Below are 13,416 nucleotides of genomic sequence, written 5' to 3' on the forward strand. Positions count from 1 at the left end.
TACCTACACATATTTACGCATATACTTCTTAAAGTTATTTTCAGAGCATCCAGATTAAAATTTGATTTTGAAAAATGACCGATTTACACATTCCCTGTTCCATAAATATGGCATTTTTCATCAAATTGCCTCAAGACCTTATGATATCCTTCACAAAAGGCATTTGAACACATAGCATTCATTGTGACTACTTTCTTTGAATTTTGAGTGATTTATTCAACTTAGTCACACTTCTTTTGTTTACAGTCAAAAATGACCGCCATAGGAAATGAATGAGAAAGAGTATAATTTTCATCCAGGAGATAAAAGACATCTCCATACACACATTCCTACAACTTTCCTGTGCTTGTTGCCACTTGTGCATGTGAACCACCAATGTTCGCACACACGCACACACACACACACACACACACACACACACACACACACACCCACACCCCCACACACCCACAGACAGACACACACACACACACACACACACACACACACACACACACGCACGTACATCCACTCTCTCACACACACACACACACACACACACACACACACACACACACATACACACACAAAGTTCATGTGTCATGTTGCCACTTGTGCATGTGAACCACCAATGTTTACACACACATGCATGCACGCACACAGAGAAACACACACACACACACACCCACATGTTGTAGATGTTAATGTTCTAATAAGGTTCTTTTACAATAAATGTTCTATTAAAAATACTTTTAGTCATTTTTATTGGCATTTATGTTAAAATAAGAGCAGTTAAAACTGTCCGGTCAAATTGACAGCAAACAGTAAATTAAGGGGGGTAGCAACGAACAGTGTTTAAAGGTTAAACATTATTTATCAGCCTTGCATCCAAATTAGCATCAGTTTCCACTACACCATTCTAAAGTTTAAGCCTACCCACAGCTCTCGTTAGGAAACAAATGGTGCTAAAAGGAAGTTCATGTTGGACACTAATGGGGGTTTTATTTGTTTTTTTATCAGACCTTAAACATGTTCCCTAAATGTCTAACAGTATCCACAGCAGCAAGAAGGCGTATTGGGCATTCAGCTGTAATATGTATTATGGTACACACTGCATGCCTTCTTTGAGGTATTAATGTGGTTCTTTTATTAGCCGTGGAAAGAGGAAGTTAAATATCACATCGCAAACGCATTGATTAGATTGTCAGACACAACTTTATCAAAGATTAATAAACACTCACAGAAGCATTGTTAAAATAAGCCTAAGGAAAACCTTAAAATAAAAAGGTCCATTTCTCCTTTTTACTCGACTTCCTCTGCACTGTTTCATCCCATCTCTGAGCCTGTGCAGACACTATGAGTTGGAAACATATTGAATACCTGATGACTTAATCATTCTCCATTCATGTATGATTTTGAAATAGAAAATGTATAGCCGATGGTGCCTACTGTGAATTTTAAACCCTCAACTAATGTATGATTTATAGGCCTGCTTACAGTAAGGCGCCATAGGTATTTCACTGTCTAAGGAAACAAAATAGAAATAATTCAGCTGATTAGAAATAGATTTTGTAAAATTACATCATTAATAGTAAGAGCCTCACTGCTCTCTCTTTGTGAAAGGAAAAAAAACACAGTCCTCAACATTACTGTGATCATGACTTCATCCAGTGTGCAAACTGTACCATGGCTTTTGGGGGAGCGCACTTGTATTTTAGGCTACGGTTGCGCGGGCCTCAAATGCTGCTTACCAGTGTTTGGAATAACGCCGTTTAAAAGAACGGCGTTAGGTAACGACGTTATTTTTTTCAGTAACGGGGTAATCTAACTAATTACTTTTCCCGTCGTTACAACGCCGTTAACGTTATTGGAAGTTAAATGCGGTGCGTTACTATGCATTGATTGAATAAACTGTGTAATCCGAACGCACCCCTGGCTCACAGCTAGTGAGGAGGTGGGTTAATAACGAGGTAAGCGATTATGATTGGCTAAGGCAGAGTCATGTTTCATGGTAGCCAATCAGAGCCAGTGTTTTTACACACATGCCAGCACACGCGCCACACACACACACACACACACACACACACACACACACACACACACACGCACACACACACACACGCACACACACACAACAGCTAAACAGAGATTCGATGAAGCAGCAGAGATGGCGAGTCAGGAGCAATCCGATGAAAAGTTGGCATTTTCAAGGTGGAGATATAAGCACTACTTCAAATGTATTGTGGTCAAAGGCAAGAACGTGCATGTAATGTGTACATTATGTCCAGGAGCGAAGACTTTGTCAACATCTGTTGTAAGCAACTCTAATTTAATGAAGCATCTCACAACGACACACGCATCTACAAAGCTAGTGGCCAAAAACACCGATACCTCCACCACAGATGATAGCTCGCCATCCACTAGCGAAGAAGGACTTGGAGCAAAGTCCTACAAGCAGCACAAGCTAGATCTTTCTGCCTCACAACAAAAAAACTGCCCAAAAAAATCCAAATTCTTTGACATATAGCAACTTTTTTTTTAACAGTAACGCAAATAGTTACTTTCCCTGGTAACGAGTTCCTTTTATTATAGAGTAATTTTGTTATAGAGTAACTAATTACTTTTTTAAAGTAACGTTCCCAACACTGCTGCTTACGGACCTTGGCTACGGCAAATGCTGTGTGTGAATGTGCTGTTCTCTGGTTGCCTCATTTTGAGACATTGCTATGGAGTAAAGTTTGTCAGCCTTTGGGGGATGGCCTAACAGCCTGGGGCCCTCACAACTCTGCATGTCAACTCAGTCAGCCCACAGCCTCTGTTCAGGAAGTGACCCTCTTTTTTTTCCTGCGACTGTTCACCAGAGATAAAGTGTTGTCACTATTGTCAGCACAACCTAAAGCCTCAAAGCTCTCAGCACCTCAGTGGTGAAAAAATTCTCATCCTTTCAAATGTCTTTCAGACGTTTTAGCAACCTATCTGAGTGAGAAAGTGAAACAGATATATAGTGCTGTGCAGCTTGACTGTGTGCCTGTGCAACCTTTGCCAGACTCGCCAGTTGACCCTTTCCTGCCGAGCAAAGACCATCCTGAAAGGTCACCGAAAGGTCAAGGATCAGAGCACCGTGTTGCCAAATCTGTATCTGATTTCTACAGACAGTTAGCAATGTTGTCACATGCTCTCCAAGCCTCTGTGTGAGTATGCATGTGTGTCCTCCAAATAACCTTTTATATGACCTCTGGGTGCTGAGATGCCCTTGTAGAAGAAAATGAGTTTGAAGAACAGTTTTGGTCTCATTTTATTCTAATATCCTCTTTCCTGTTCACTGATTAAGTTATTTTTTTTATATTATTATAATTATTATTATTATTGTACCTGTTCAACAAACTAGTGTGTCCTTGTTTAATCATGCCTGTCTGCCTATCTCTTGCTTAGTGTTAAAACAAAGTATTTCACTTTGGTCACTGTGAGTGAGACTTTTTTGTTTAGAGCCAGATTGGCTCCAACAGAAAAGCACACCTTAACTAATCAAAGCACTTTTCATTAGTTGAAGCAGACAGTATTGAGTCTATGCAAATCTACTAAGACAGACTTATGAGTTGAATGTCTTCTCAGCTTTTATTTATTCTGTTGTTTCTTGTTACCTCGTATAAAACCCTGGCTAGAAACTAATTTGGGTCAGAGAGAAACCTAGTGTCTTGTGAGCTTCTTTCTCCACTGCACAGTGAATAAAACTCATCTGAACCAGCCACTGAATTGGACCTGAGAGAACTTTTTATTCTACACTCTTCTCAGTTGAGACAGCAAATTTTGAACTAACTGCACTTAAATTGTGTATGAAATCTTTTATTCATTGCAACAAACTCATAAAAAATGCCTTAAACTAGAATGTAAAGGGTGCAGGGATGTGCTTTAAGATAAGTAATACATTTTATTCAAGAAGGTAGTGAATGAAGTTAGGATAATGCCCATGTCCTTTTTTATTTAATATTCGTGGGTAATATTTTTTACACGTCTGCCTATTCATTATTCTGTCGTTTAATATTTCTACTTGTTTTACCCTATACTTCCCATCCTAACTACCCATGACTCTATCGCTTTGTCTGCCATTCACTGAAACACTCTTTGCCCTTTCACTGGCTGCTCACCACCATGTTACTCCAGCTCCAGTCTCTCTGAATGTCAAGAGCCATCTCTGGTTGCGTCCTGTTCTTTTTATAGCTCGGGCAGCTGAAATGTGAGGGGTCACAATGGAAGGATAAATACAAGGGCCAGCGGGCTGGAGGGTTGTCGCAGACGAAAGCCGGATCTTCTCCCTCCCTCTCTCTTCTCTCTCAGCTCTCCTCCCAACCTCAAAGGTAACAGAACTGAACATTTTCCGACAACTATGATATTAATGCATTACTTTAATTGGCTTTTTGTGCTACCTGTTGAATATTTTGTTCCTATAAATGATATATATATATATATATATGAGGCGCATGGCATTTCCCATAATGTTTCACCTCTTTTTATAGCTCATGTAAACCTGTAATTACTGTGAAAGTTAGATATTTATGAGTGACACAGACAGACACAGACATTCTTCTTCTTACTTTACTCTGACACACTAAAACAGATTGAAATATCGCATTGCTTTCAATAATACATCTGAATCAGAATTTACTTTATTGTCATTGTCACAAGTAAATACAACAAAATTAAAGGTGCTACTCTAAGGCGCAAACAAAAAAACACACATTAAACTAAGAACATATGCAAGAGCAAGATGAAAAAAGGAATAAAACTTTAGTAAATAGTAAAACAGTGAAATTATTTACTTTTTTCATTCACTACTCTCCCTCAGCATTATGTATTTCCACATATAGAATTGTTACACCACACATGCATTGTCATAACTGAGCAGCTCATCTGTCTTCAATTTATGGTTGTTGCTACACCATTCTTTATCTGATGAAAAGTTTCCACTGCATTGTGTCTGTGCGGTCAGTTGTGACTCAATAGCTTGACTAAGCTCTTGTTTAAAACTGTCTAAATTTGTCTAGGCTTTCTGCTTCTTAATCTTCCTGTAGAGTGCATGACTTTTGAACAAAGGGGTGTGACGCTGCACCATACTCTTTTATGTGATGCCTTCTGGCTGAGCCATAGTGCTTTACACTGTACACTGTGTATTTTTAGTCCAGCCAATTGATAGTGAAGGAGGTGGGAGGTGTGGGATAGAAGAGCAGGGAGGAGGAATGGGAAGGGAAAGGTCATGGATAAGAGGCTTGAAAATGGAATAGGTCACCCACATGCTTGTCAAAATTTTTTAAAGAGTGGTCCGATATGTAAAGGGTGGGGCAGAGTAGAGTGAAGGGCTCTCTGACACTGGATCTCCTGTGCCATTGCATATTGTGCCTGGGGTATAGTGTGTAACCCCAGCACATTACTCCTTACGGTACTGGAGCAGTTATAGTGCAACAATTGCAGTCACACGGTCGGGGCCCCAGCTGGTGGGATTTTTAAAATGACAGAACACAGACTCTTGTTTCACCACTTCCTTCACCCATTTAACTCACGCTTAAATGTTTGATATTTTCTTCAGCAGACTGGGGCTGTGGTTTCCCATGCATTCGCATTTGCATGGGAAACCACAGCCCCAAATGTCAGGTTGCAGCTTGAATGTTTGTTGAACGTTTGCCCCCTAATTTTAGCTTGTGTCTTGCCTATTAGCCACCTGAATACTTTCTTGTCATCTCATCCTTTTTCTTCCCCCTAGAGTCAGGATGCCTCACGCATACCCTTTCCTCACTCCTGAGCAGAAGAAGGAGCTCAGCGATATTGCTCAGAAGATTGTCGCTACGGGCAAGGGAATCCTTGCCGCAGACGAGTCCACAGGTAAAGAATTTGAAGAAAATTTACTTTTTATAGTTAAATATAGTCTTTTAGGAAAGCCAACATTCATCTTGAAAAGCAAGGGTAATAGTTTGACTCATGACTCATATGACATATGCCAATGTATACAAACTACAGAGCTGGCATGTATATATGTGATAAGAAAGATTTAAAAAAGAAAACGTGAAAAAATCTTGAACACAATCAAGATCTGACATCTGCAAAATCTCAAACAAACACACCAGTGAAGTCCACAGATGGATCCAGTTTTCATCTGTCTTATGTCTCCACAACCTTTAGGCAGTGTGGCCAAGCGCTTCCAGAGCATCAATGCTGAGAACACTGAGGAGAACAGGAGGCTGTACCGCCAGCTCCTCTTCACCGCTGATGACCGCATCAACCCTTGCATTGGTGGCGTCATCCTCTTTCATGAGACCATGTACCAGAAGACCGACGATGGCAAGCTCTTCACCCAGTACCTTAAAGAAAGAAACATGGTGGTGGGCATCAAGGTCGACAAAGGTGTTGTTCCCCTGGCCGGAACCAACGGCGAGACAACCACCCAGGGTGAGCGAAGAACAGATTTAGACACAAAAAGAGTCAACATCTTTAAATATTTTTGTCTAACGTATCCAGTGTGTCCTCTACCTCTTTCACAGGTCTCGATGGACTGTACGAGCGCTGCGCCCAGTACAAGAAGGATGGCGCTGACTTTGCCAAGTGGCGCTGTGTGCTGAAGATCACACCCACCACTCCCTCAAGACTGGCCATCATTGAGAACGCCAATGTCCTGGCCCGCTATGCCAGCATCTGCCAGATGGTAAGATACAACAGATGTAAATTTTCATGGCAAGGACAGATCTAGGCATTTAAGTTATCAGTAGAAAAACATGCCCTTTTAGAAGTGGCTGATCTTTCAATTGCACCTAAAGTTATATCACTTTCTATTACATGCGCATATTGTAGAATGAAAACAATCAGCATCAGTGCTGTTTTTTTTTTTTTTTTTTGCATAACACTAGCATGTCACTTACTTCCTGCATGATGTGATTTAGGGTGTAATTAATATGATGAGTTATCTACTTAAAAAAAAATGTAATGTTGCAATTTCATTCTATTGCACATAACAATGCCAATTCACCATGGAACTGCGGCCACTTTTTCTCATTAGTTTTATCTATAGTAGTAGGTTAACCCCTAACCCTAACCCTATAGGAGTAGACGTAAATAAAGTATATATTCATAAAGTCTGTTGTAACTTCAAAAAATGAAAAAACAACTTAATAAAACCTTTTCAAATCTGGACCCAGTTTAGGAACCACTGAAACAATAAGAAACTAATACATAACATACAGTATGTCTTGCCTTTGACAGCCCACCTACCCCCGTCATGCTAACACTCATTTTGACTCCTTTTGTCTCTGCCGTCCTCAGCACGGCATCGTCCCCATCGTCGAGCCTGAGATTCTCCCTGATGGTGACCATGACCTGAAGCGCTGCCAGTACGTTACTGAGAAGGTCCTGGCTGCTGTCTACAAGGCCCTGTCCGACCACCACGTCTACCTGGAGGGCACCCTGCTCAAGCCCAACATGGTTACCCCCGGACACTCCAGCTCACACAAGTACAACAACCAGGAGATTGCCATGGCAACTGTTACTGCCCTGCGCCGCACTGTGCCCCCTGCAGTCCCTGGTGAGCTGGATGCGCACAGTATACTCTTGTTGACATGCACACATTTGCAAAGTTTGAGGACACAATAGTCTGCATGCCATTCACTTAAATGTCTAGAGAAGTGCCTTGCTAAACTCTCACGCTCTTCCTGTACCTGTACAGGCATTACATTCTTGTCTGGTGGCCAAAGTGAGGAGGAGGCCTCCGTCAACCTGAACGCCATGAACCAGTGCCCTCTGCACAGGCCCTGGGCCCTGACCTTCTCATACGGCCGTGCCCTGCAGGCCTCCGCCCTCAAAGCCTGGGGCGGCAAGAAGGAGAATGGAAAAGCATGCCAGGAGGAGTTCATCAAGAGAGCTCTGGTATGTGACAGTAGTTTTGCTCAGAGAACGATATGGATTGTGAAAACCAAACTTCAATACTGTACGGTGCATTCAGTAATACTAGTCCTTTTTTACTTTTACAGGCTAACCACCAGGCCTGCCAGGGGAAATATGCTCCCTCTGGAGCCAGCGCTGCCGGCGGAGAGTCACTGTTTGTGGCCAACCACGCTTATTAAGCATGGACAGTCATCATTTTCCTTTCCACCTTCTTCCCACCAGTATTATGTTACCATGGAAAAGACCATGTCCCTGTAGGCTCCGCCTATGAAACTGCTTTTGAACAACAGCACTATAGCAGCATATTGGTCAAAAGCGAAAGAGAAAACTTGTTTGGGTTGTTGCTGCAGCCAGGAGATTCTGAAAAAATGTCTGCTTCCATTCCCTTACCTTTTATTTTTAAACACTGAGGTGATGATTCCCACACTGTTTTTACACAAGTTGTATAATTTATTTTTTTCCTGGTCTAAAGTGCAGTATATGATTTATACTGGTACCATGGATTAAAGTATTTCCCCTAACATGCTGCTTTGCTTTGAGTTTTTGAGTCTTTGCACATTATTTTATGCTCACATGCAAACAACAGTAAAGTTGGAGCCTGATAATAATAATAATATGACAGAGAAAAATATAAAAACCAATCAATAAAAGATCAGTACTTTTTTCCAATAAAAACTATAATTGAGACCATGGACATCTTGCACTTTTTATGAACACTGAAATGATAGCATTATAGACATGACTAACACATGTATGTGTTCTTTATGTGCATTCCAGCCAGAGAAAACAAATTCTACTGTTCTAACAAATAAAAGTTAGACTCCTGTAATGCTGACGTGAACCAGGCAATGGCTACCAATTGTTTGTTAGCTAATAGTGAAGAGTGACTTTGTTCTTAACCATAGGGTTTCCCATCACCGAGTTCATTAAGGCAACAGATACAGGTGCACCTACAATATGATGCAGCTGGCTGCTGTGAGTACCCACTGGTCACTAATGAGGGTCCCTCCACAGATGCGAATTGCCCCAAAATTGATATGCACGCTGACCTGTCGGGGCCATGCCCCAGCTGTGGCATTGTCACATATATAGACTGTGCTTACCCTGAGCCCTTGACCCTGTCTGAAAGAGAGATAAACAAACAGGTGTGTTGATAGGTGACACTTCCTCAATATTGTGCAACCGAAAACAAAGTCATGAAAGAGGCGAGTCATTATCTCAAAAACCTTGAAGAACTTGAAAGGAACCACTTGACAACACACCTCTCAATGGTTTACAAGCATTTCACTGTTGATTATTATCAGAATTGTAAAATCATTAATTGATAGCTCTGTACAATACAACAGCCATGCAATAAGTTCTGCCATGATGAACTTTATATTCAGGTCATATTTAGAGGTGTGTAAAAGAAACAAATAAAAATTGACCACAAAGTTGAATCAAAACCTTTCTAACAAAAACTAAATGTAGTAGGTTGGGGACACACCATTCAAAGAACGGATTGTTGTTTGCTCATCTAAATATATGCACTGTTGTTTAAACAGAAGCACGGCAGAAGGATGCAGGTGATGCAGGTGATGGTGCATTTCCCAGTAAGAAGGTATACACACCTGTTGCTACTTCCCTCATCAACCCTGGCACCTTCCCACCTGCATCTCATTACCTCATCAGCCTCTCAGTCTATACCAGCCCAGTGTTCATTACCTGCCAGTCCATCATTTTGATACTTTCTCACTATGTTTTTTGCTTTGGAGCTTCTGTTACTCTGCCCCTTGTACCTGGGCCTGGACCTGGATCTGGATCTGGATCTGGATCTGGATCTGCCTTCCTATTCTGTACCTGCCAGTAAGCCTTTTTTGCCTTTCTTACTTGTATTTACTGCATCGTGACAAATAGAGATGCCGGTCCGTCAGCTGAATCCTGTACGCACCGTGCGTAGGCCTACATTTGTTTCTCTGTTGTTACTGGGGTTGGATTTTCGAGGGGAGTGAGAGCACTGACATTGTGACATAGGCTGTCTTCCTATCTGTAAGTTTTCTATGCACTGTTTTGAGTGGTTTAATAAACGCGGTAATGCGACAACTTTCTTCTTGTCTCCGACTCGTAGTGGAACATTACAGTGAGTGTACAGTGGCGCTTGCAGGATTCTATTTAATAATAGGCTATGCACAAGCCCTTTTTTAGGGGTGCTTAATTATAAAGAATTATAAAGATTTGAATAATGTGTCTCTATGCATAACAATTAGGCCTACACATCCAGCACACAACGCCCTGCAATAATTGTACTTATGATCAGCTGGTCATTTGCTGTACGATTTAACTTCAACTGAAGGTATGTCATGTTGTCTTTCTGGATCATCTGAGCAGGTTGAGGTTCTTAGACCTTTGTAATAATAATAATAATAATAATAATAATAATAATAATAATAATAATAATAATAATAATAATAATAATCGTGGTTGTACCTTTTTATAGATGTGGCCCTTGTTTGAATTCTTGTGTTTTTTGAAAACCTAGTTACACTAAGAATTGTTTCCTGGAGCTGTCAAACCTATTAGCCTATGTAATCACGGTTGAATCTCCATAAGTGAATTTAAATTCTTAATCCTGTATTTAGTGCATCCATCTTGATACCACAGCTAAATGTGTAAGTTACTTAGGCTAATCTTTAAATAAACCCAGGTTTTATGTAATAGGCCTGAAGTCAGCATTTCAGTTTACATTTTGGTTGCTTTTTCTTAACATGCATGTCCTCGTTTTTTTTGCATGGACCCTCGTACGTTCATGATCTGCAGAGGTGGAAAGTAACTTCATATGTGTAGTCAGCTTCTTTTTAAAGGGGCTGTATGCGACATTTAATATTGTATCAGAAAATGCATATTTTATATGTAAAGATATAGTGGAGTAATGGTGTCCTGAACAGAGAATGAAGTGACACTACCATTGTGTGTTGTAATCTGAGTTTCTCTGTACTTCGTGTGCATGTTAGTGCACGTGGCTGTGAAAATACTTCAGTATTTCAAGCGTTTGGGAACGATAAGAGCTAGGGGTGTTGAAATTAATCATTTTTACGGACGATTCTGCATCAACGCAGTGACAGACTATAATCGATTATTAATAGCCTACTGATGTTGCTTGTTGATTTTTCCGTTCGGCTTATTTTTATTTTTTTGCTTTGACTGCTCATCTGACTGACGTCATTCGTTGTGCTAAACGGCGGAGGGCCGAATGCAAGAGTGAGGCGTTATCGCTGACTAACCAACAGAATAGCTAGACCACAAACACTGTTTAAAAACGGTGGAGCAGCAAAGCCAAAGGATTAAAAAGAAAAGGATAGCAGAGACATTGTACGTTAGAAAAACATACCGACTATATAACTTAAGACTTTTTTCAAAAGTCGGCTCGCTAGCAAAGAGCCTGGCGGCGGCATGGAATATTGTTAACGCTAGTTACTAGCGGAGAGGACAGTAACCGAGCAGCCACTAACTTACAAGTTCAGCTGTCCCACCTCGACGACTTTAACCCAATTGCACCTGACTGCAGTATGCAGATGGGGGTTGGGCTAAATGTGGGCGGAGCTAAACATTTGGCACCTACGGCGAGTGGAGTGAAACCCATGCTGTAGAAAACGATTATGATAGATAGATTATAATAAATAATATTTGAATTATAAAAAAGGAAAAGAAGAACGAGGTTGGGTTTAGGAAAAGAACAGGGAAAGCAAACATGACCCGCGGGAAACGAGCCCCGGTCTCTGGGGGATGTGAGACAACAGGCGATTGGTTTAAGGAAAAGAAGAACGGGGAAAGCAAACGTGACTCTCGGGAAATGAGCCCCGGTGTCCGGGGTGAAAGTCCTGTGTTTTTCCCTCAGACACACATTCTTCCTCTTCCGGTTGCTATTGGGCAAGTGTGCGAGGAGCATCTCGCTGCAGTCTGCGGGAAGGCGGGGCTTGACATCAAGCCCCACCCACATCCAAGTCAGTCCATTTTTTTTTTTTTTTTTTTTTTTTTTTTAAAACCTACGTCGTCTCCCCATACGCTCGAACGGACCAAGACGGTAGCAAAGCTGATATCCTCTTGTTTCACATTAGATGACAGAAACTAATGTAAGCTAAACACAAACATTTCATGCAACACCAGTGAACTGTAATTGGGCCCGTGTTCTTTTTCGTTCATTTGATTTCCGACTTTGAAACGAAAAGAGTGGTTCGGAAATAACGTAAGACTGCTCCGGTGAAAGCCTTGTTTTCATGAGCTTCTGGGGCTAGCTGCTAGCTACCTTGGAAGCTACATCTGATGGCAGGCAGGTTGCTAATTGGCCAATGCTAAAAAGTATGGAAGTAGCCTACTAGTTTCCCCTATTATAATATTCCTCAGTATTTGTCTTTTGGTGTAGTTTGCTAACATGCTCGTAGGCATGTAAATGAACTGTTTGCGTGCTAAGTCAACGGTCAACACTTTTTATATTGTAACGTGAAAGCTCAGGCTGCGTTAGTTTCAGCTAAACCACAGCCGCAACTTGCACTGCCCCGTTAAAATGCAACTTCAACCCTCGGATATAACGGTAATCACGTAGCGATTTTACTGTATCTAGACATCTGTATGTGTGTTCGACCTTTTGAAATACTTAGATTAGGTGTGTTACTGTGCAGGTAATATCCAAGGAGCATCTTGCATGATTGTGAATTCTACTGAACCAGACTGGCAGACCATTTAAAGACTCAGGAACCCTTTGCAGGTGTTTTGGATTAATTAGCTGATTAGAGTGGGACACTTTGAGCCTAAAATATTGAACCTTTTCACAATATTCAAATTTTCTGAGGGTTTTCATAAACGGCCATAGTCATCAAAATGATAACAAATACAGGCTTGAAATATCTCGCTTTGCATGTAATAAGTCTATATAATTAGTTTTACCTTTTAGTTGAATTACTGAAATTAACTTTTGCACAATATTCTAATTTTTCGAGTTTCAACTGTATGCTTCTGGTTTACCTGTTAATTGTTAAAGCAAAATAGCCCCCTTGTACATTTGGTTGTGACTGAATTCTTGCTGTTAATATGAAAGTCCATAACGAAACAACACACCATTCTACTTTTGAGGGCTAAATTAAATGAAATATGGCTCGTTTTCCGTTTGAACACAGTCATCAATATTAACAAGGTTTAAAATGACCCATTTTTCAAATTTGGATATCATTTCAAAATCAGAAATCAGTAGTAACTACATGAAAACTTCACTGTTGCATGAAATATCGTTTGTGTTTAGCCTACATCATCAGTTTCTATCGAATGTGAATCAAAAGGCTCTATCAGCTTCGCTACCAGGCTGTCTTTTTTTTTTTTTTTTTTTTTTGTCTTCAAAAAACTAGTACAGATCCATAAACACATTAAAAACATTAAATGCATACATACATACATACATACATACATACATACATACATACATACATACATACATACACGAAAAAGGGGCGCATGAAATTTACATCAAAGAGGTTGTAAGGCATT

At 40.6% G+C, this 13,416-nt stretch overlaps 2 protein-coding genes across 3 annotated transcripts in view; both read left to right on the forward strand.

The window, feature by feature from the left end:
* The first annotated feature begins 4,180 nt into the window (after positions 1 to 4,180).
* aldoab (aldolase a, fructose-bisphosphate, b) lies at positions 4,181 to 8,425 on the forward strand. Its single transcript, XM_031315838.2, has 7 exons — positions 4,181 to 4,334; positions 5,735 to 5,853; positions 6,151 to 6,417; positions 6,510 to 6,670; positions 7,285 to 7,543; positions 7,685 to 7,884; positions 7,989 to 8,425. The coding sequence occupies exons 2-7, from the start codon at positions 5,742 to 5,744 to the stop codon at positions 8,079 to 8,081; spliced, it is 1,092 nt and encodes a 363-aa protein (XP_031171698.1). The 5' UTR covers positions 4,181 to 4,334; positions 5,735 to 5,741; the 3' UTR covers positions 8,082 to 8,425.
* A 1,129-nt stretch (positions 8,426 to 9,554) lies between these two features.
* si:ch211-180a12.2 overlaps positions 9,555 to 13,416 on the forward strand; it is an 86,660-nt gene continuing 82,798 nt past the window's right edge. For both annotated transcript variants that reach the window (XM_031315817.2, XM_031315819.2), the window contains exon 1: positions 9,555 to 9,747. In XM_031315817.2, the coding sequence (XP_031171677.2) occupies positions 9,639 to 9,747 (109 nt within the window). In that variant the 5' untranslated portion in view covers positions 9,555 to 9,638. The remainder of the gene's footprint in view (positions 9,748 to 13,416) is intronic.

Source organism: Sander lucioperca, chromosome 22, assembly GCF_008315115.2.
Source record: "Sander lucioperca isolate FBNREF2018 chromosome 22, SLUC_FBN_1.2, whole genome shotgun sequence".
NCBI classification, from domain to species: Eukaryota; Metazoa; Chordata; class Actinopteri; order Perciformes; family Percidae; genus Sander; species Sander lucioperca.

Coding starts and splice junctions, on each gene's coding strand:
- aldoab (XM_031315838.2), top strand. CDS start 5,742: ATGCCTCACGCATACCCTTTCCTCACTCCTGAGCAGAAGAAGGAGCTC. Junction 6,671..7,284: donor ATGCCAGCATCTGCCAGATG/GTAAGATACAAC, acceptor TGCCGTCCTCAG/CACGGCATCGTCCCCATCGT. Junction 7,544..7,684: donor TGTGCCCCCTGCAGTCCCTG/GTGAGCTGGATG, acceptor GTACCTGTACAG/GCATTACATTCTTGTCTGGT.